Source organism: Acomys minous, assembly GCF_964271855.1.
Source record: "Acomys minous genome assembly, chromosome: 14".
Classification (NCBI taxonomy): Eukaryota; Metazoa; Chordata; class Mammalia; order Rodentia; family Muridae; genus Acomys; species Acomys minous.
The window spans coordinates 55,280,819-55,301,805 of NC_140496.1; the positions used below are offsets into that span (position 1 = coordinate 55,280,819).

The window sequence follows — 20,987 nt, forward strand, 5'->3', positions numbered from 1 at the left end:
CTCATCACCATTGGTATAAGCCTGTCAGCTTTAGCAGTTGAAGACCAGACAAGTTTATCAGTTTGTACTTTTAACTTTTGTGTAAATATCAAAATAAAGCTTTGATAGAAAAGAATTTTGATTTTGTTGTTGTTGCTGGACTGTTTTACAAGTGGTTTAAAGCCTAAGAGATTTAGCACACATACAAAACAAGTAATTATCTTTATTGGGCATATATTTTTATAGTTTTAAGTCAGTTTTTAATAAATGTTACCATGAGTAGATCAATATAACCTTAGGAATTTTAATAACTTTTAATCATTAACTATATATTATCTTTAAGTTTCATCCTCTATAAACCTTGTATGACTCATAATTTCTAAGAATTCACTTTATACTTTTGGGGGAGCTGTTTTTATTTTTAATGTTTAAGACAAAAATCTTATTATACAACATTTATATTTACTTAAAATCTTTTACCCTTTTCATCAAAAAAGCATATTCTCTGTTTACCCTTCAACATCTCTCTTGCATACTTACTGTTTTTAATTTTATTTTTTGTAAAGAAAAGTTGAATCTAAATTACATACCTGGCACAATGAAGCAAATTAAGATTGCCTGTACACTCATTGCTAAATCTATGAGATGCTACATCTGATTTTAAAAAGTAACTCATGAAAATTAAAAGGGACCATGGTGGTACGAGTGGTGATGAAGGAGCAATGGTGCGTCCATTAACACCTGGTGCCCATCTGTTCACTGCGTCCATAAACACCTGGTACCCATCTGTTCACTGCGTCCATAAACACCTGGTGCCCATCTGTTCACTGTGTCCATAAACACCTGGTGCCCACCTGTTCACTGCGTCCATAAACCCCTGGTACCCACCTGTTCACTGCGTCCATTAACACCTGGTGCCCACCTGTTCACTGCATCCATAAACACCTGGTGCCCACCTGTTCACTGCATCCATAAACACCTGGTGTCCACCTGTTCATTGTGTCCATTAAACACCTGGTGCCCACCTGTTCACTGCAAGAATAAAGAGGGCAAATATCTTTAGTGTCCAAAACTGCAATTATGGGGTAACATTTAAAGATATTTGGCATCTCACATATCCTGAGGCTATGCCAAGTATGTTCTGTGTGATCTGGAGAATGATTTATGATAGTCACGTTTTAGTTTTGAATAAGTGTATTTAGGACATAGTTGTCTTAGTCATTGTTCTATTGCTGTAAAGAGTCACCATGACCAAGGCAACTTATAAAATGAAGCATTTAATAGGGGAGCCTGCACAGTTTCAGAGGATGGGGCCGTGACCATCACAGCAGGAGCATGGCAGCAGGCATGTGGGCATGGGAGGATGAGGCTGTGAGCATCACAGCAGGAGCACGGCAGCAGGCATGTGGGCATGGGAGGATGGGGCCGTGACCATCACAGCAGGAGCATGGCAGCAGGCATGTGGGCATGGGAGGATGAGGCCGTGACCATCACAGCAGGAGCATGGCAGCAGGCATGTGGGCATGGGAGGATGAGGCTGTGAGCATCACAGCAGGAGCACGGCAGCAGGCATGTGGGCATGGGAGGATGAGGCCGTGACCATCACAGCAGGAGCATGGCAGCAGGCATGTGGGCATGGCAGCATTTGATCCACAAGCATATAGCAGAATGAGAGAGAGACTGAACCTAGAGGTGGGCTTTTGAGACTTGAGGCTCCGCCCCCAGCGTCATACCTTCTCCAACAAGGCCACACCTCCTAATCCCTCCCCTAAACAGATCCACGAACTAGGGACCACACATTTAAATATAAGAGACCATGGTGGGGTGGGGGTGGGGGCTGCATTCTCATTCAAAGACTACAGTTACAAGCTGAAGAAAAAGAAGGAATAGTGAGAGATATAAAGATAGTAAAACAAAACAAAAACAAACAAACAAACAAAAAGATAGTAAAATATTGTCAACATGGGGACTCAAAATATCTCCTGGGGGAGGGGGGTGCTGGAGAGATGGCTCAGAGGTTAAGAGCACTGTCTATTCTTCCCAAGGTCCTGAGTTCGATTCCCAGCAACCACATGGTGGTTCACAACCATCTGTAATGAGATCTGGTGTTCTCTTCTGGCCTGCAGGCACACATGGGGGCAAAGTACTGTATAAACAATAAATAAATAAATAAAATCTTAAAAAAAAAATATCTCCTGGGGTAATCAACTGGGGAAGGCCCATTCAATTATTGAACTGAGTTTTCAATAGAAGCCTGGTATCGTAAAGTGATCTATTTATTTATGTAATCTTTCTGTTTATTTACTTTTCTTCTGGCAACGCTCTTAAGTAAAGTACAAATAACAAAAGAGTGTCACCATCATCAAGTTGGCGGCTCAGAAGCATCTAGCAGAAGCTGACGGGGGAGGCCCATTGCGTCACTTAGCCAGCCGTCCTTCCTGATAGAGTGTCACACAGAGCAGAGAGTTCCTAATGGTGAGTCTGCCAAGTGAGTGAGCAAACAGTAACAGGGATAAGAGTATAGTATAGGAATGGCAATTTAAGGGCCAAAGGCAACATTTATTATATTACTAAACTATAATGTGTTCTTTAAATTCACTAAAAAGCTCCCAGCCGAAAAAACATGGTTCCCAAACCCCGTTTCAAACTCAAACGTGTTTGTCTCAAAATGTCCTCCAAGCCCCCTTGCCTGGAGATAGACTGCTACCCCTAACTCTATAACGTAACAACAACAAAACTACCAGCTCCAAAATAAAAACACCCTAACTTTAAAACAACTTAAAGGGGCCTGGGAAGATGGCTTAGTGGTTAAGCCCTTGCCAGAAAAGTCGGAGGACTGGGAACCGTGAAAAGGAACGGGACTGAAGGCATGCTGGTCTGCCCGTACTTCCAGCCAGCGAAGGCAGAGATGAGATTCCCAGAGCTGGCCTCTAGCCATACCAGCAAACTGTGGTTTCTCTGGGAGATCCTGCCCATTGGATAAGGGAGAAGATAAGCACAGACGCTTCTCGGCCTCCACCGCAGGCCTCCACTGCTGGATTTGAATTGAGGTTATGGGAAGTAAGGTTATAACGCAACTGCGACATGGGCATGCCATCATCTGATACTGATATTTCTCAAGAAGGAATTTGGGATGCCAACAAATATAAGAAGGAATACAGGAGTGCCTGCGGCCTTCATCCGTCTCTAGAATATAGTTACGTTAAATGATCTTCTCCTTCCGCGGGTGCCTTTTGTTTTTGTTTTTAAGACAACATTGTTGTGCTTTACATAACCTTCAACATGCTGGGCTGTGAAGCAGGCTTCTCCGCTGAACTGTAAGCGCCTAACTCTGTTATCAAAGAAGCCATAATAATAAAGGCAAGCCTTGTTGTGCTAATTACACTCGAGCATTAATCAGGAGAGGCAATTTAGCCAACCTCTCCAACACACACACACACACACACACACACACACACTTATGTGCAAATATGCATGCCACACAACATGAAAAAAATAAAAAATAAAAGGCTAAAATATAAGCCATTTCCAATAAACGCCTTCATTGTTCATCTCATAATATAAAAATACATTTTAAAAAATGAAAAGTTCAGCCGTAAAATACTCAACTAGGAAGAAAAGCTCAATCAAAAACTCCAGCTAATGGCCTGAGTCTCCCTAGTTGGTTTCTGTTAGATATTTTGAGCATCCATTTTGGTGGTGTTTTACTCTCTCTCTTTCTCTCTCTCTCTTTTTACTTTGGCTTACTATATACTTGATATATTCACTCATTAAAAACAACAATATGACTATATTATAATCCATTCCCCAGGCCACACAAAACAGTTGCTTTTATATTCTGTCTCTCTTTTAAGAAAACAAGATGTATCCTTATGTGTGTGGATGTTTTGCCAGTGCATATATGTATGCGCCAGGATACTGTGCCTGATCTCCTGGAGCTGGAGTTGCGGATGCTGTTTGGTTGCTGGGAATTGACACGGAATAGGGATTGTGCTGTGTCTATGTGATCCGTTAACTACTCGTGACTGTTACAAACTTTGCTACTGTAACAAATCAGCTTCGAAGTGTTAGATCAGGTCATATCACAACCTGTGGATGGGAGGCAACCCACTCTGGCAGCTAGTCTCCCTTCAGGACCCAAACTCATCCCACTTTATGTAGCTACCAACTTAAAGGAAGTGGCCTCCGAAGGGGATAGTTATTACACACATGTAAGCAAAGTGCAGACTTAGCAGAGAGAAATAGGAAGTAAGAGATCATAACGAGAGCTGGAGAGGTGACTCAGAAGTTGAGAACTCTGGCTATTCTTGCAGAAGACCTGGGTTTCGTTCCTAGCAATCAAATGGCAGCTCAGAACCATCTTCTGTAACTCCAGTTCCAGAAGATCAGGCATCGTCTTTGGTATCTAGGGACGCTGGGCATGTACATGCTATGCTGACATACATACACCCAAAACACTCACACAAGTTAAACAAGTCTTTTGGTTTGGTTTGTTTATTCTAAGATAGCACCATGGGAAAGCCTTTTTCCCCCTGAGACAGGGCTTGTCTGTGTAGCCTTGGCTATCCTAGACTTGCTTTGTAGACCAGGCCTCCAACTCACAGAGCTCCGCCTCCCCTGCCTCTCCCAGTGCTGAGATTACAGGCGTGCCACTCACTGTGCCTGGCTGCGGCAAAGCTTTTACTATGACCTTTACAGACACAGTCATTCTGGTTAATCGCCATGGTGAGTGTGGCTGGCTTTATAATCACTTAGGGCATACCTACGGTATGTCTGTGAGAGCATTTCTAGAGAGAATTCAACGAGGGGCAAGACCCACACTGTCCCATGTATGCTTGGAGGGTCCATGCCCCATTATGCGGTGCAGTTTCATAGGTTCCCACTATGAGTATTTGCTATGTTTCCATATACTTTAGACAACAGAGCTGGCAGGAATCTTTCTGAGGCAGCAAAATGGCTCTTCAAGTCAATGACTTATTTTTCAAGTCATTTTTAAAGTAGTTGAAATAAACCAAGTGATAGTTGAGTTAAAAAAAAAAAAAGAAGTAGATCAACTAACATGCCAATGTGTAACAGCTGGAGTTAGGCAAAAAAAAAAAAAAAAAAGTAAAACAAAGAGGTGAGAAAATGGTAGATTAGCTTGTTGCTAAAATTAAAGAAATTAAAATACCCTGACGCAAGGGCAGTGTTTGTGGAGATTGAGAGCCCACACGGGAGGCAGGCTGAGGGGTTTGCATGGCTGGCCTCCCTGCCTTTCTTCTGCTTTACTTAGCCTGTTCCCAGCAGGTGAAATAAATGCTGGAGGTGATCATGGTAGTACTTGCCTCCTGTGTTTGCTGAGAGGATTTCATAATTGATTTCCTTTAAGCCATTTGAACAATGTACAATAAACTCTGGAGGACTGCTGACCGTTGGTCTGGAAGAGAGATACCAAAAGGTCAGAACCAAGGACAGATATTGGTTGCAACCGAACCATTTTCAGCCAAGTCAACACAAGGCTTCAGCCATGACTTGTGCCGTTATAAACATGTACAACTGCATTCTGCCCCAGCACTTGAAATCCTATATACCCATTATATGGACAGTTTGACATTTGACATTTTGAAGTTAAATTTCAAACTGGAAATTTTGAGAGAGAAGTCACTTTTTTTTTAAAGTATGCATTTTAATTGAAGTTATCAGCATATGCTTTGATCTCCTCAACTGACCAGGAAACACAATGCATGTGTCACTGCTTCCCCACCCCCACCCCCTCCGTCAGCTCAGTGAGCAATCTTAAATTCCTGCTCTTCTAGTGGGGCCAAAGATCTGTTCTCGTAAGTGGGGAGAGGAGAAGCCGGGACAGAGCGCCTGTTTGAAGCGAGTCTAGAAAGTGAACTTTCCTCTTCTTAACATTGGAGCAAGGTTTGCTTCTGAGGCGCTGAGTCTGGCCATCCTTTATCACTTTAAAAAAAAAAGTGTAGGAAGTTGAAAGTGGGCACAAAGAAAAGTGGAAAGGGATGGAACTGGAGGCCGGGTCTCCCTGTGGGCGGTGCTGCCGAAAAGCTGTAGATTAGAACATTACCCGATGTTACTGTTTTCTTCCCAAAGAGTATTGAGCTGTTTTCTTTGCGTTGCGGAAGAAGGGTGCACGCCCGTGGGTGGGCGGGATAGGAGGTGGGACGGTATAGCCCCTCCCCATTGGCCACTGCTGTGTTTATCTGAGGCACTGCTACTCTGCCCTAGCGGAGCTCAGAGCTGGTGGAGCAGAGACCTGAGCCGGACTACTGCCCAGACGTACATCTCGTTACATTGTATTTGCGTGCCTCTGCCCAGGTCTTTAACGTGGCCTGTCGTGTGTTCACTCTCTCTTGTCATTCTTTCTTTAGGACAAGTGACACTGACCCAGTCTGTGAAGCACTCTGGCGACCATGGCCAAAAAGAGGATTGCTGTAATTGGATCTGGAGCAAGCGGGCTCGCCTGCATCAAATGCTGCCTGGAGGAAGGCTTGGAACCTGTCTGCTTTGAGAGGTCGGGTGACATCGGAGGATTGTGGCGGTTCCAGGTAAATCTCCCGAGCCCCTAAGACTCGAAGGACTGCTGCCACCTCGTATTTTCCCTTCAGTGGAATAAGGAAGAGCAAGGCCGGCCGTGACTTGAATTCCGCCCTGGTAACCTTCACATCAGATTTTAGGCTGGCTCTGTTCTCTGGGCTTGTTGCAAAGTACCACACAAATGCCACTTACTTTCCTTTTTCTGTTGCCACGAAAACCAAGGCTTTTGTTTGCTTGTGTGTTTCTGAACTTTGCTACTCTTAAAAAAAAAAAAACGGGAAAACAATCTTCAAAGTGGCGAATTAGCAAACGTTAGAAGTTCCCTGCGTGCTCCTAACGAATGACAATTGATAATGAGCCAGGTGTCTGCTTGCGACACCTTCAGTATTCTTTTTATTAAAAAGCAATTCCTGAAATGCTTTTTCAGGAGAGATGGCACAGCAGGTAAGAACATTTGCTGTTTCAGAGGACCTGAATTTAGTCCCCAGCACCCCCACCAGAAGCACTGTAAATCCAGCTCCAGGGCATCTTTCACACTCTTCTGACCCTAAGACATAGGTGTGAAAAATAGTACACAAACATGCAATTAGGCAAACGACTTGCACATATAGAATTATTTTTTAATTTTTTAAAAAATCCTGGGTGATGGCTTTTCTAGAAAATGCTAAGTGCTTGCTTCTAGGGCAGGAAGACCTAACACTCCATCCCTAACACTCAAGAGGAAATAAGGAAGGGAGTGGGGAGAGAAAGGGGGGGGAGGAGGAGGAAGAAAGGAAAAGAAAAGAAGCCTAATGGAGCAGCCTGCCCTGAAGTCCCAACTGTGGGGACGCAGAAATAGGAGAAGTCCTGCGACTTTCAGGCTACGCAGCCAATCAGTCTTCCCGCTCAAAGCTCAGTAAAATACTGTATCTCTAATATATAAAATGGAGGGCAATTATATGTACTGTACTCTCTCTCTCTCTCTCTCTCTCTCTCTCTCTCTCTCTCTCTCTCTCTCTCTCTTCTCACTTGAGGTAACCTGACCATCCTAGTCCTTGAACAGTATATAAAAACAAGATGGCCCTGTTCACTTAAAGCTTTTCCTTCCCTTAAGAAGAGGCAGTCCACTTCCTCGGCTTTTGCTCCTGCCACTAGTTCTCTCCTTTAGGACACTAGGCGTCATTTGAACCCTGTACAGACACAACTGGGCAAACTCCAGACAAACAGGAAAGCAACCCTTTAACGAAGGAGGCTGGGAGCATACCAAGGTCATGCCAGACTATCAGGCCCATGATCTATACTGCTAAAGAGGCTTGGAACGATTGTCATCTAAAGAGCTAATGAAATGTATTTTCTGATTGTCCTCTTGGCAGAAGCTTGCCACCTCATGAAAATCAGTTAAGCCATGTTTTGTCAAAATGGCCCATATTCCATCAGAACAGTAACACCTCTGCATGACTCAGCAGTGCTGGGAGCAGTTGCATGCTGCATTGGCAGATGCCAGCAAGTGAGCTTCTGGAAAAGGCTTACTTGGTTTTTGCATGGCTAAAGGATGGGTCTATCCCTGGTTTAGGCCAAGGATTTTGGCCTCAGGACTGTTTATTGTTGCTGTGCTGTCTTTCCATGCTTGTCTCGTGTGTCTGGCATGGCAGAGCCCCTCGCCAGCTATTGCTTCACTCTGTTGGGCAGATTGCCTGCAGATTATTTTGAAGATGTACCTTCGCTGCATAGTGCTGTTTAAATGAATTAATGACTCTATAACACCTGATGGTGATTTTAAAGAGTTTCTGACTTGATTCAAGTAATTTGAAAATGCCCCTGCAGTGTAACAAAAACTGTTAGGAGCTCTGCGAACCTCCATGTGTCGAGCACTTGATTTACACCAAGAGGGAAGACAGGATGAAACAAATTAATGATCAAGAAAATACGCTCATTCTAGGTTTAGTCCAAGGATACGGCCCAGGTGTACACCATGATAAGAAAGAGCATATGAATATACGATGAATATAGAAACAAATCATAAGTGGTTATATATACAAGACAAAAGAGACACCTGTTTCTTAGTAAAACCTTTACATAAAATACCCTTGCTTTGAACACATAACATACATTTGACATAAGAAAAAGATCAAACTTCTGCTTTGAACTCATAATGAGCATATAGATAAAACCAGTTTTTAAATTTATAATGAAAATTTTTTCTAGTTAGATATTAGTATCAATAGTCCTACTGTAGCTCCCTGTTTATGCAACAGTTGTATTTTTTTTTTTTGGATGAGGTATATTTTCATAGATGACATAAAAACCCAGGACAGAAATAAAGCTGTTGTTGGTTGATTGGTGTTTTCCTCCATTCACCATCCACAAAATTATATGTCTGTCTGTCTGATTGTCTGTGTCTTTATGTATGTTTATGAATGATCTATGGGAGCTTCGTATGTTTGTATGAATGTATGGTTTTCTCTTTCTTTCTTCTCACTACAAACATTGACACCAAATAGCAAGGCTGTCTGCCTGCAAGTTTAAGAGTTAAAGTACAGAGGCCAGAGCCATCAGCCAGAGCCATCAGCCTGACAGTTAAGAGTTAAGAAAGTTCAGAGTTTCTCCCAGTGGCCCCAAATAACCTGAAAGCTTGAGAGTTGAAGTGCAGAGAGAAACCCTAGAAGCAACCCTCACCTACCCTGCTGTCCACCTCAGCCCCCCCCCCCCCCCCCGCCCCTGTGGGTTACATCCTGGCTTTTTACACAGCATTACACTCTAGAGCCACTCAGGGTGCCCAGATAATGGCCCAGATCCTTTATCCCAGCACTTGGGAGGCAGAGGCAGACAGATTTCTGTGAGTTTAAATTAGATAGATAGACAGACAGACAGACTAGCTGGATACAATAGCCCATGCTTTCGCTCCTAGTACTTGGAGGCACAGGCAGGCAGATCTCTGTGAGTACAAGGATAGCCTGGTATACATAGGGAGATCCAGGCCACCTAGAGATACATAGTGTGACTCTGTCTCAAAAACATAAGTAATAAATACATACACACACGCACACGCACACACACACACACACACACACACACACACACACACACACACACACCCGTGGAACATACTGTCCTGCTGTCTGCTTAGAATGCCCCTGAAGCCAGAAAGCTTCACCCTCACACTTGACCGTCCATCACTGTGGAAGCTGAGGCACTGAACACTCAGAGGTTACTGGGCATTTCATGTACTTAACAGTGATTTCCTGAAAATCCATCCACTGAAATCTATTTCTGACACTCCCTTGCTTACTATTTGGAGTCTGGCTGGCCTTCTCTTAGTGTCATCATCTTTAAGTTAACTGATAAGTTAATTGTAGATGTCTTATGAAGACACCATCCCAGTACTTTGGGGTTCTCGCGTTGGCACCGAGTGTCCAGTTAAGAGCACAGCAGTCCCATTTTTGGTGGTGAATCCCTGAGATCCAGACACTCTCCTTCCTCCTCAGATGCCACTACTTGTGTTTTCCTATCCCTGGTTTTTTTTTCACCTGACAAACTAGTACTGCCTCCTTCATGTTATAGACTAATATTTTCCGATACTGATTTTTTTACAAGTTTCCTTCGGGCACGGTGGCTCACACCTGCGGCCTCTGCACTGGGAGCTTGCCTAGTTCCCCTATTGCTAGCATCTTAAACTAGTGTGACACATTTTTCATGACCAGTGAGCCAGTACCCATAATCCCATGCTTCCCTTAGGTCCACTTAGTTCTTCTGATGCCCTTTTTTTTTCCATCCCAGGGTCCCCGTCACATTGGTGGTTGTGCATCTCAAGGCTCCTCTTGGCAGTGATGCTCTCCTAGACTCTCTTGCTTTGTTCATTTTACGTTCTTGGTTTTGTTGCCCTTGGCAGGCTTGAGGATGGGTTGGGTGCTTTGTAGAACATCCTCCTTTGAATTTGTTGGGCATTTTTCTCATGCCTAGCCTGAGCTCTCCAGTTCGGGGAGAAAGATCTTCGAAACCCTGCTTTCAGCTTACCATGTCGAGGATAACCATTCCTGTCACGGTTGGCACTGTTTGTGCTAACACTTGCAGTGGACTTTGTCAGGCCAGCCTGGGGTAAAGTTCATCTTCTTTTCTACCTTTGGAAGAAGGTTCTTGTGGCCAACCACACCTACAGACTGCCGGCTATCTCCAGCGGCCTCTAGAATGCCCTTGCTGTTACCTATACAGTGGTTGCACGCATGCTGCCAGGACCTGCCCTGTGTCTTCAGGGCAAGGCAGGAGGAGCAGGCATCTTAACAGTGTTGACTCTCCCAATCCACAAAGACAAAAGCTTTCATTTATTTCAATCTTTGGTTTCTTCATTTGTGTTTTATAGTTTACTTATATTGCCTTATACATCTTTTGTTAGATTTATGCCTAAATATTTAATAGGATTATGGTCTTATAAATGGTGTATTTTTCAAATGAAAATTTTCATTTGTTCATTTCTGACATATAGGTAGGCTACTCACTTGGTTTTGTTGTTGTTGTTGTTGATGGTCTTGCTCTGTAGCCCAGGAGGCCTGAATTTATTGTGTAGTTCAGGTTGGCATTGAATTTCAGCCTTCTTCAGCTCAGCTGCTAAGTACTGGGCTTATAAGTGTGTACCACAAGCCTGGCATGCAACTGGTGTGTGTGTGTGTGTGTGTGTGTGTGTGTGTGTGTGTGTGTGTGTGTGTGCATGCGCATGTGTATATGTGTCTATATGTCTCTATGTCCATGTGTGTGTACAAGTGTGCATGTGTGCAGTTCACATGTAGGCAACCTCAGGGGTTGCTCCTCAGGCATGGCCTATGAGACAGAGTCTCTTTCTCTCACTGGCCTAGAACTTGCTACGAAGATGAGGCTGCCGGGTAGCAAGCCCCAGGGATCCACCTGTCTACCCTCTTTTTGGTGTTGCTATTGCAAGCACAGGGTACCAAACCTGACATTTTTAAATGTGGGTTCTGGAGATTAAACTTAAGCTTTTTGTCTTTTTAATTGTGCATGGGTGTTTTGCCTGAATTTATGTCTTTGTAGCACATGTATGCAGAGGCCAGAAGATGGCATCAATTCTTTTGGAACTGAAGTTACAAATGGTTTTGAGCTTCTGTGTAAGTGGCGAGAACTAAATCTTCTGCATAGCAGCACCGGCTCTTAACTGCTGAGCCCCTCTGCTGCCTCCCACCTGGCTTTACACGTGGTATAGTGTTTTCTGGTGGTGCTGCCAAATATGTGAAAACTCCCAAGACTTACCCACTGAACTGGGCAGCTCTCGACTCACTTGCAGTCTCATGTGTTGTAATCAGAAGGCAACTAAAAGTGACTTTTCCCAGGAATAGAACTAAAATAGGAACATCTAGAGTTTCTGAGGGATGGCTGGATAATTCTCAGCTTCTGATACCCTCTTCGTGAGCTTTCTGCGCAGTGGTCTCAGGATAGCTGGGCTTCTTATGTGGGTTTTGGCTTCTACTAGTGTGACCTTCCTGGGTGTCTCACGCAGGTACTGCAGGATGACTTATAATTTGGTGTTGGAAGGTACTTAATGTTGTGTGAGCTAAATGCCGCTGGTTAAAAGAAAGTTATAAAGACAACTCTGTTTCAAGAAGCCAAAAAAAAAAAAATGACTACAAGGGACACAGATATTGGAAGGTGTGTGTGCGTGCGTGCATGCATACGTGCGTGTTGGTTGATTGAAACAACGTTCACTGAGATAAGTTTTTAGATGCTCACCGGCTACTTATAAATCATGAAGATGATCCTCGAGTTGCCATAAATACTTCTTATTTGCCACAGGAAAATCCTGAAGATGGAAGGGCCAGTATTTACAAGTCAGTGATCATCAATACTTCTAAAGAGATGATGTGTTTCAGTGACTACCCCATCCCTGACCACTACCCTAACTTCATGCACAACTCCCAAGTCCTAGAGTATTTCAGGATGTATGCCAAAGAATTTGGCCTTCTAAAATATATCCAGTTCAAGGTAAGAGATGTTGTTTTCTTCCTGTTTGAAATTGTTTAGCAGGTCAATGAATAATGTAGCTTTATTTACCTGTGTTATCTGTCAAGACTGGCTTGAAATGGACATGCATTTACACTATCCAAAAACTCTACTCTTGTCCTCTTGGTAGTTGGGACATGTTCATGAAAAGGCCTCCATTATAAACACATTCTTGGTGTACTTACACTGTGCAGAGGAACATATATATATACTGAAGATACAGGAAGCCACCTGCTAGGGTGTTTACCTAGCCTTCATCTCATGATAATTTTAATAAAAACAGATGATGGGGGGAGGCTGGTAGGAGTCAGAACTATAAAATCTCCTGGTCCACCATCACTGAGCTCCTTCATGTTCTCCACTGTGCTGTTTTTTTGTGATCACAAGGGCCCAGTGAAGTGGTGGTTGGGAAGCCAGGGGGGAGGCCCAGAAGCCAACTCTGGTGAGTGGGGCGAGCACTGAGGGAGGAGCACGGCCTTGTGCTGAGTTGCTTGCTCCACCACAGGTGCTCTCAGACAAGGGGCTGTCTCAATGTCAATTTCTAGATGTTTCCTTGTTTATGGTCATCCCAGAGTTTTCTGGTTCCTTCTTTCTCTGAAGTTTTCTTCCATGTTTCTATACTTTGGCATCATGGCTATAAAAATAACATATATTTATGACATCTGGGGAAAGCCCAAACCTTCTCCTGACTGTTCTGCTAAATTGTGCCCAACATGGCACTCAATGACAACTCCCAAAGCCAGGCATTTGCAGCCCATGGATGGTCCTTTGTTTAAGAGACACATTTCTGAGCCAGGCAGTAGTGGTCCATGCCTTTAATCCCAGGACTTGGGAGGCAGAGGCAGGCAGATCGCTGTGAGTTTGAGGCCAGCCTGGTCTACAAAGTGAATCCAGGACAGCCAAGGCTACACAGAGAAACCCTATCTCAAAAAAAACAAAAAACAAACAAATAAAAAACAAGGGACACACTTCTTGAGTAAGCTTGACTCTAGGATAAGCAGTAAAAATGCAGAAACAAAACAAAACAACAGAGGAAATTATATTCTATATCAAGGTAGCAGCACACATGAAGAGGCGCAGGCTGAGGAGTGCTCCCCACCGCTGCCCAGAGGAGGTTAAGGCATGAGGTCCCAGGCTTCAGGGAAGGTTGAGTTTTAGAGCAGATTATGTGTGGGCTGAGTCTTAAAGGATGGGTAGGAGTTTGCCCGGTGAAGATGGAGCAGAAGTGTGGTCCAAGCTGAAGCACTGGTGCTCGTGACAGTGCTCATGACAGTGAGAGCTTTGTATGCTTCAAGATGGCGGAAGTTCGGTGTGCTCTCCTTCGGTCCACTGAGACACTGTGGCTGAGGGGTCAGAAGCACATCAGAGTGCGTTCTTGTGTACGTAATGCTATGCAGAGTCCTCTTTAGAGTAGCCACTGGGGTAGCGTTCCAGTCCCAGTGAAAAGGGAGACCTGTATCTTAGTCACGTGTTTAAGGCCAGCCACTGGGAACAGGTTTAGGAGAAACAGACACGGATGTGGGGATGTCAGGGAATGGAGAAGAAACGGGCCATTAGTCATAGCTCGCTAGTGCTTGGAACCCCATGGTTTTATTCAGGGACTGCAGAGCCTTAGGGCGTAGAGCAAGAGGCCTAGCATTGTCTCCTTGTTCCAGGAGCAGAGGGCAGTGCGTTGGATTACCTACTTAGTTTTGTAGCCTGCCTTGTTGACATCTGTGACGTACTCGAATCAAACATCCCCACAGAAGCCCTCCCTATAAGTGATGGTACCTGTGATGGCCCTTTAGGTAACATTCGGTAGGGAGTTGTGTCATGGAAGGCATACACTCTATAGGCTGTGGTTACAGTCCCTTGTCACTTTTTAGACCACAGTGTGCAGCGTGAAGAAGCAACCCGATTTCTCTACTTCAGGCCAATGGCAGGTGGTCACTGAGTGTGAAGGGAAAAAGCAGGTAGATGTCTTCGATGGAGTCCTGGTTTGCACCGGCCATCACACAGACCCTCACCTACCCCTGGAAAGCTTTCCTGGTGAGTAACCCACCATGAGGGAAGACACTGCAGCCATGATGGTGATATGACCCCTAGGAGAAACAGGAGGAGCATCTTACTGAGTGATCTTACTGTGGGGTTTAAAAATAAATTCTTACCCTAGTTAAATACATTTCCCCGAAGATGTCGGGGTTATTTGTATTGCTGCCGTTTTTGGCAGTGGAAAGGTTGACAGTGTGGAAGACTAGAGGAAAAGTAGAGGCCTATCCATCGCTATGAACCACAAATGTCAATCTTGTCAATGAATGACTACATATACAATATTAGCCCCATAATATTGTAACAGAGCTGAAAATGTCCTCTTGTCTCGTAAGGGCTTAGCCACTGTGATGCTGAAGCATAAAACACTGTTTCTGGTGATGCTGGTGTGTACCAATCTACTACACTGTCGAGTTATCTAAAATTATAGCATGTACACCTGTGAAATGCATAATACTGCACAATAAGTAACTTACTGGTTACACACTTACACATTATATAATCCTATGTATTTAAAAAGTATGCTATAGGATTGTAGACTATATTATACCAACAACAACCTCACACGCTCGTGTTTATTGACCTGTGCTGTCTAGGTGTGTATGCATCTGTCCAGAAATAAAATCCATTTTCAACATGCTTCTCAGAATGATTGTATGCCTGTCAAATAGCACGTGACTACATTTAAACTCAGGGTGACTGTGTTTTCCTAAGGGCCAAAAGAAAGGCTGGAGTTCTTGATTTGAGCTAATTGGAATTAATTTGAGCCAATTGGAATTAACTGGGCTTTTACTTTTAATAATGTTTTTTACATATGCCCCATATACACATAAAAGTGGGGTTGAAAAGATAAGGGAGAATGGAGGTTTTCTGAGGCTGTCTGGACTTGTGCCTGCAATTCAAACTGTGAATGATTTATGATACAGAAATAACAAAGACAACAAGAGAATAAGAGAAGCAAAAATGTTCAGAAAGGAAGGAAAGTTGCTTAATAAAGAAAGTGTGCAAAATATGTCCAAACTTTAAATTCCATGAAAGAAAACAAAGCACGTGGTTTGACAAATAATATCTCTACTACAAAACCAACAATTATCTTTCTTCTCGTATAGGAATTGAAAAATTCAAAGGAAAGTACTTTCACAGTCGGGAATATAAGAACCCAGTAGAATTCACTGGGAAAAGAGTCATTGTGATCGGCATTGGGAATTCTGGAGGCGACCTGGCTGTCGAGATCAGCCACACAGCCAAGCAGGTTTGTATCAATAATTGGTTTACTCTGCTTCACTCTTACCAAGGAGCTAGCTGCCCCCACCCTGCCCTAGCCCAGCAGCAAACACACAGGGCTTGTTCACTGCCCCAGGTGCAGCTTTGGGGCTGATGCTTCCTGTATACCCTACACATCCAAATCTTCAAATGGACCAATGGATTTCAATGTATCAAGGCAGTTTGACATAATGCTCTTTAGAGATTTATTTCTGTTATAGTGTGTGTGTATGTATGTGTTTATGTGCGTGTGCATACGTGTGTGTGTGTGTGTGTGTGGTGTGTGTGTGTGTGTGTGTGTGGTGTGTGTGTGTGTGTGTGTGTGTGTGTGTGGTGTGTGTGTGTGTGGTGTGTGTGTGGTGTGTGTGTGTGTGTGTGTGGTGTGTGTGTCTGTGGTGTGTGTGTGTGGTGTGTGTGTATGTATGTGTTTATGTGCATACATGTGTGTGTGTGTGTGTGGTGTGTGTGTGTATGTATGTGTTTATGTGCATACATGTGTGTGTGCGGGTGCGTGTGTGTGTGTGTGTGTGTGTGTGTGTGGTGTGTGTGTGTGTGTGCATGAATACAGAGGTATCAGATTCTCCTGAAGCTGGAGCCACAGGTGATTATGAGCACCCAACATGGGTGCTGAGTACTGAACTTTGGTCCTCTGTAAGAGCGACAAGTGTTCCTAACCACTAAGCCATCTCTCCAGCCCACAATAATGTCTTCTTGAAGAGAAATATCATTTTTTGTTTATGTAATTATTTCCTAATGAGCTCGTGGGGTAGCATAGGGAGTCACCTTCATGGTGACACACGGAAACAGTACTTACTGAGAAGAGGCACTAGTGGGGCAGAGTTGCTGAGCAAATAGCATTTAGCAAAACTGTAGCATTAAGGAGATTTCTTAAAATAATTTGAAGCATATTTGTAGAGAAACAGCCTAATCCCCATCACTGAGAAGCAGGTAGGCGTCTACCTGTTGCCACTAAAGGAGTGACTCAACGAAGATACAAGATTATACTGACGAAATCATTTCCTTACACAGTCCTTTTTAAAGTGAGATTTGTAAGTGTGCTGCTTATTGTAACCAGGTAGAGATGAGAGACTGAAAGTGACATGTAAGAGCCACTAAACATTTGTTGATCGCTTCCTGTCCATTGTCATTTACAATAACCTTTGGGAGAGATGTGTTGCTGCCACTATTGAGGACAGGAGGAACTTTTGTTTTGTTTTGTTTTGTTTTGTTTTTCAAGATAGAGTTTCTCTGTGTCCCCTTGGCTGTCCTGGACTCACTTTGTAGACTAGGCTGGCCTTGGACTCACAGAGATCCACCTGCCTCTGCCTCTGCGTCCTGAGTGCTGGGATTAAAGGTGTGCACCACCACACCTGGCAAATGAGGAACTTTTTAACTACACCTCTGAGCACTGACCTTACTTGTCCAAAGATACACAGCTTATACACAGAACCATCTGGTTCTTAGAAATATGCATGCACTTTCATCTGTGACATGCGGAAGCAGTCCATGTGTGAGCCCTTGGCTTAGCATCAGTGGGGGGGATGGGAGTGTCATCCCTCTGCAGACAGGCAGCTTGCTGCTTGAGAGCTTAGACAAAAGACCTTGAAGTGATGCGCATCCTCTATGGTAGCTCTAGAAACCTCCGGAGGGGGAGGCGGGATAGGAAAAGGAATAATCCTGCTGGCCATTGAACACCAGCCTTTAGTCAGTTTTGAACATGGACTTTGGCCAGTAGGGGACCTAGGAAGACTGCTTGCTACAGGTCCACCAGCGGTCTTCATCAGTTGGGGAAATATTTCTTACACTGGCTCCAGAGTCAGCTTTGCCACGGTCCAGCCCTATGACCTCAGGCTGTGGGATCCACACCCTCTCCAGCCTTCTCATTCATAAAATGGGGCTGACAGTGGCTTGCTTAAGAGCTACTGTGTTGATTAAATTAACAGGTCCCTGTGTAGGGCCTGTCACAGTGGTGTCCTTACAGGTCACAAATATCAATAAGGACTGATGCTGATATGGTGGGAGAGTGACGGTGCACATTATACCCTGTACTGTTAGCACTCTGAGAGTCAGCGGTCGAGAGCTTACCAATAAGTGAGATGGATATTTATGATATTTCTAACAGGGTTATTGATGACAAATGTTATAATAAAGAGGATACGAAAACTAAACAAAGTTTTTGTGACACTGCAAACAATGTCAGTGGCAAAATGACTGAAGGTTTTGGATTAAATGATCTGCAATTATTCTTTTTTTTTTTTTTTTTTTTTTTTTGGTTTTTTTGAGACAAGGTTTCTCTGTGTAGCCTTGGCTGTCCTAGACTCGCTTTGTAGACCAGGCTGGCCTCGAACTCACAGCGATCCGCCTGCCTCTGCCTCCCGAGTGCTGGGATTAAAGGCGTGCGCCACCACGCCCGGCCGATCTGCAATTATTCTTAGCTTTACTGGTGTGTGTGTGTGTGTGTGTGTGTGTGTGTGTGTGTGTGTGTGTGTGTGATGGAGAGAGTCAGACAACAACCCATGGGAGCTGGCTCTCTCCTTCCACCATTTAGGTCCCAGGGCTGGAACTAGGCCCAGTGACCATGCTTTTCTCACCAAGCCGTGTCTCCAGCCCCACGTCTACAGTTTTTCATGAGTTCTACAGGCTGTGAGGTCTAGGAAAGTTCAGGAGATAAAAAGAAAATGATCACCCTGAAAGGCCAGTGATGTCCTTGTAGGGGGCAGAAAATTTAATCTGAGACCTAAAAACGCATAGATGTGGGAAGTTTTATAACAGCGGTTCTTAGCCTATGGGTCTCGACCCCTTTGGGAGGAGGGTCAAATGATGCTTTCATAGAGGTCACCTAGATCAGAAAACGTGGATCTTTAAATTAAAGTTCATAACAGTAGCAAAATCACAGTTATGAAGTAGACATAAAAGTAACTTTATGGTTGGGGGGTCACCACAGCTGTAGTAAAGCGTCACAGCATTAGCACGGTTGAGAACCACTGCTTTATAAGAAAAGGGCTTGCTTATCAAGTAGCCATAGATCACGGCAAGAGTGATCATACCAGTTTAACTGTAAGACTGTGAGCCAGAGCCGGGCGTGGTGGCGCACGCCTTTAATCCCAGCACTCGGGAGGCAGAGGCAGGCAGATCGCTGTGAGTTCGAGGCCAGCCTGGTCTACAAAGTGAGTCCAGGACAGCCAAGGCTAACACAGAGAGACCCTGTCAAGAAAAAACCAAAAAAAAAAAAAAAAAAAAAGACTGTGAGCCAGACTGATCAAAACAATGTTTCCTGTGCCCCAGGTGTTTCTCAGTACCAGGAGAGGAGCTTGGATCTTGAACCGCGTAGGGAAATGTGGCTATCCTATTGATGTGCTGGTCTCTTCTCGAATTACCTACTATCTGTCAAAGATTATTGGTTCATCACTAAAAAACAGAGTTATGGAAAAACAGATGAACCAGAGGTTCGATCATGAAATGTTTGGCCTGAAGCCTAAACACAGGTATGTCCCGAGGATGGGAGTGGGGCTGCAGATGTCCAAGGCAGAAAGACAAGGACCGCTGATGTGGGCTCATCGTAGACCTATCTTTACCCAGACATTAAGAACATGCATAGAATCAGAAATCCTTTTGCTAACTTGCTGGTCTGTAGGCTTTCAGCTTATCATTCTTTTAATGGTTAGTGGCCTCTCATGGTACCATTGCTTTACATATAGCACTCAACAGCAACAACAACAAAGAAACAGTCATAAAGGATAGAGATCGTTTGTTCATTCACCCAACAAGCCTGCTGTGTTCTGGGACTCATTATACTGGGCATGAAATACAGAGGGGAAAAGACCTAATAGTAACACTAATACAGTAGGAACACCTTGCCTTCTGGAGGATTTTCTGTAAGTGCCAAGCCACGTGAATCCAGTGCTCACTCTCAACCCTTTCAATGACCTCATAGGCTGGTCTATTTTAATGTTCTTTATATATATAAAACAATGGAACCTTACTATAAGAACAAAGTAACTTGTCCAAGGTCAGCACAGAAAGTAATGACATATTCCATAAAATGGATGTTCCCTTTAAAAAAACACCAATAGGGAGAAATGATTAGTGACAATTTATACAGAGACAGACCTGATGGTGCAGGGTTATAATCCTAGCTACTGGGGATGCTGAGGCAGGATGAGTTCAAGGCCAACCAGCCTGGGCAACGTAATGAGAAAAGGTGAAAAATACAAATCAGTTGAGGATATAGCTTAGTAGCAGATCACTTGCCTAGTATGAGTGAGAGTCTGCATCCACTCTCCAGTGCAGCAATGGGGGTGGGGTTGGTACAGAAAAGCGTGGACTGCAATGGGAGTATAGAAGGAAATTATAGTAAACAATGGACTCAGGGCCAATGATGTGGTTCAGAGGGTAAAGACACTTGCCGCCAAGCTTGATGACCTGAGTTTGGTCCCCAGGACCCACATGGTAGAAAGAAAGAATTGACCCCTGCAAGTCACCCTATGACTGCTATCTGCCACTGTGGCATACAAGAGCACAGACGTATGTACACATAGGCACATGCACACATGACCTCACACATACAGTCAGCCAACATTAAAACTTTTATGAAAGCATTTCTAAAGACTAATTTTAAATGCTTTATTGTGCCCTTTTAGTTTTACCTATTTATTTGTGGTGGGATAGGGGTGGGTGGGCATCGAGAGTTGTGCGGGCCACGCAAGGTATACACGTGGAGCCAGAGGACAGCTGTGACTGTCCCTTTCTACTGTGTGGGTTCTGAGGATCCAAATCAGGTCATCAGTCTTGGTCCAAGACATGTGATGTGTACCCGCTGAGCCATGTCACTGCGTTTTTATTTATTTTTGTTTGAGGATTCAGATCTCTAGAAAAGTTGCGCAATTGCCAAATACAAAGTCCACTCACTACAAAGTACCTCCTACCTAGCTTTGCCTGTTTGATGAATTGTCTGTGTTTGCTTTCTTTTCTGTCCCCTCTTGAAGTGTCAGTAGGTCCACATCTACACAATATGCGCACCCACCTAAGTGCGTATGTTTTCTTTAACCACATGAGAGTAAGCTACAGTCGTTAATACAGGTTACCTAAAAGTTTTCAGCACATATCACATAAGAAAAAAGAGCATTTTTATTATGTCTGTAATACAGGTATCACAGTCAGGAAATTTAATGTTGATAAATACCCAAAATATTGGCATATTA

At 43.9% G+C, this 20,987-nt stretch overlaps 1 protein-coding gene across 3 annotated transcripts in view; it reads left to right on the forward strand.

Moving 5' to 3' along the window:
- The window catches only part of FMO5 (flavin containing dimethylaniline monoxygenase 5), a 42,913-nt gene that overhangs the window by 11,897 nt on the left and 10,029 nt on the right, over positions 1-20,987 (forward strand). Inside the window, exons 1-6 of one of the 3 annotated variants that reach the window (XM_084757181.1) lie at positions 5,865-5,883; positions 6,348-6,524; positions 12,289-12,477; positions 14,361-14,523; positions 15,633-15,775; positions 19,072-19,271. In XM_084757181.1, coding sequence (XP_084613307.1) covers positions 6,390-6,524; positions 12,289-12,477; positions 14,361-14,523; positions 15,633-15,775; positions 19,072-19,271 — 830 coding nt within the window. In that variant the 5' untranslated portion in view covers positions 5,865-5,883; positions 6,348-6,389. Of the gene's footprint in view, positions 1-5,864; positions 5,884-6,148; positions 6,256-6,347; positions 6,525-12,288; positions 12,478-14,360; positions 14,524-15,632; positions 15,776-19,071; positions 19,272-20,987 lie in introns of those variants that run through there. The other 2 variants (XM_084757179.1, XM_084757180.1) reach the window with 2 other exon arrangements.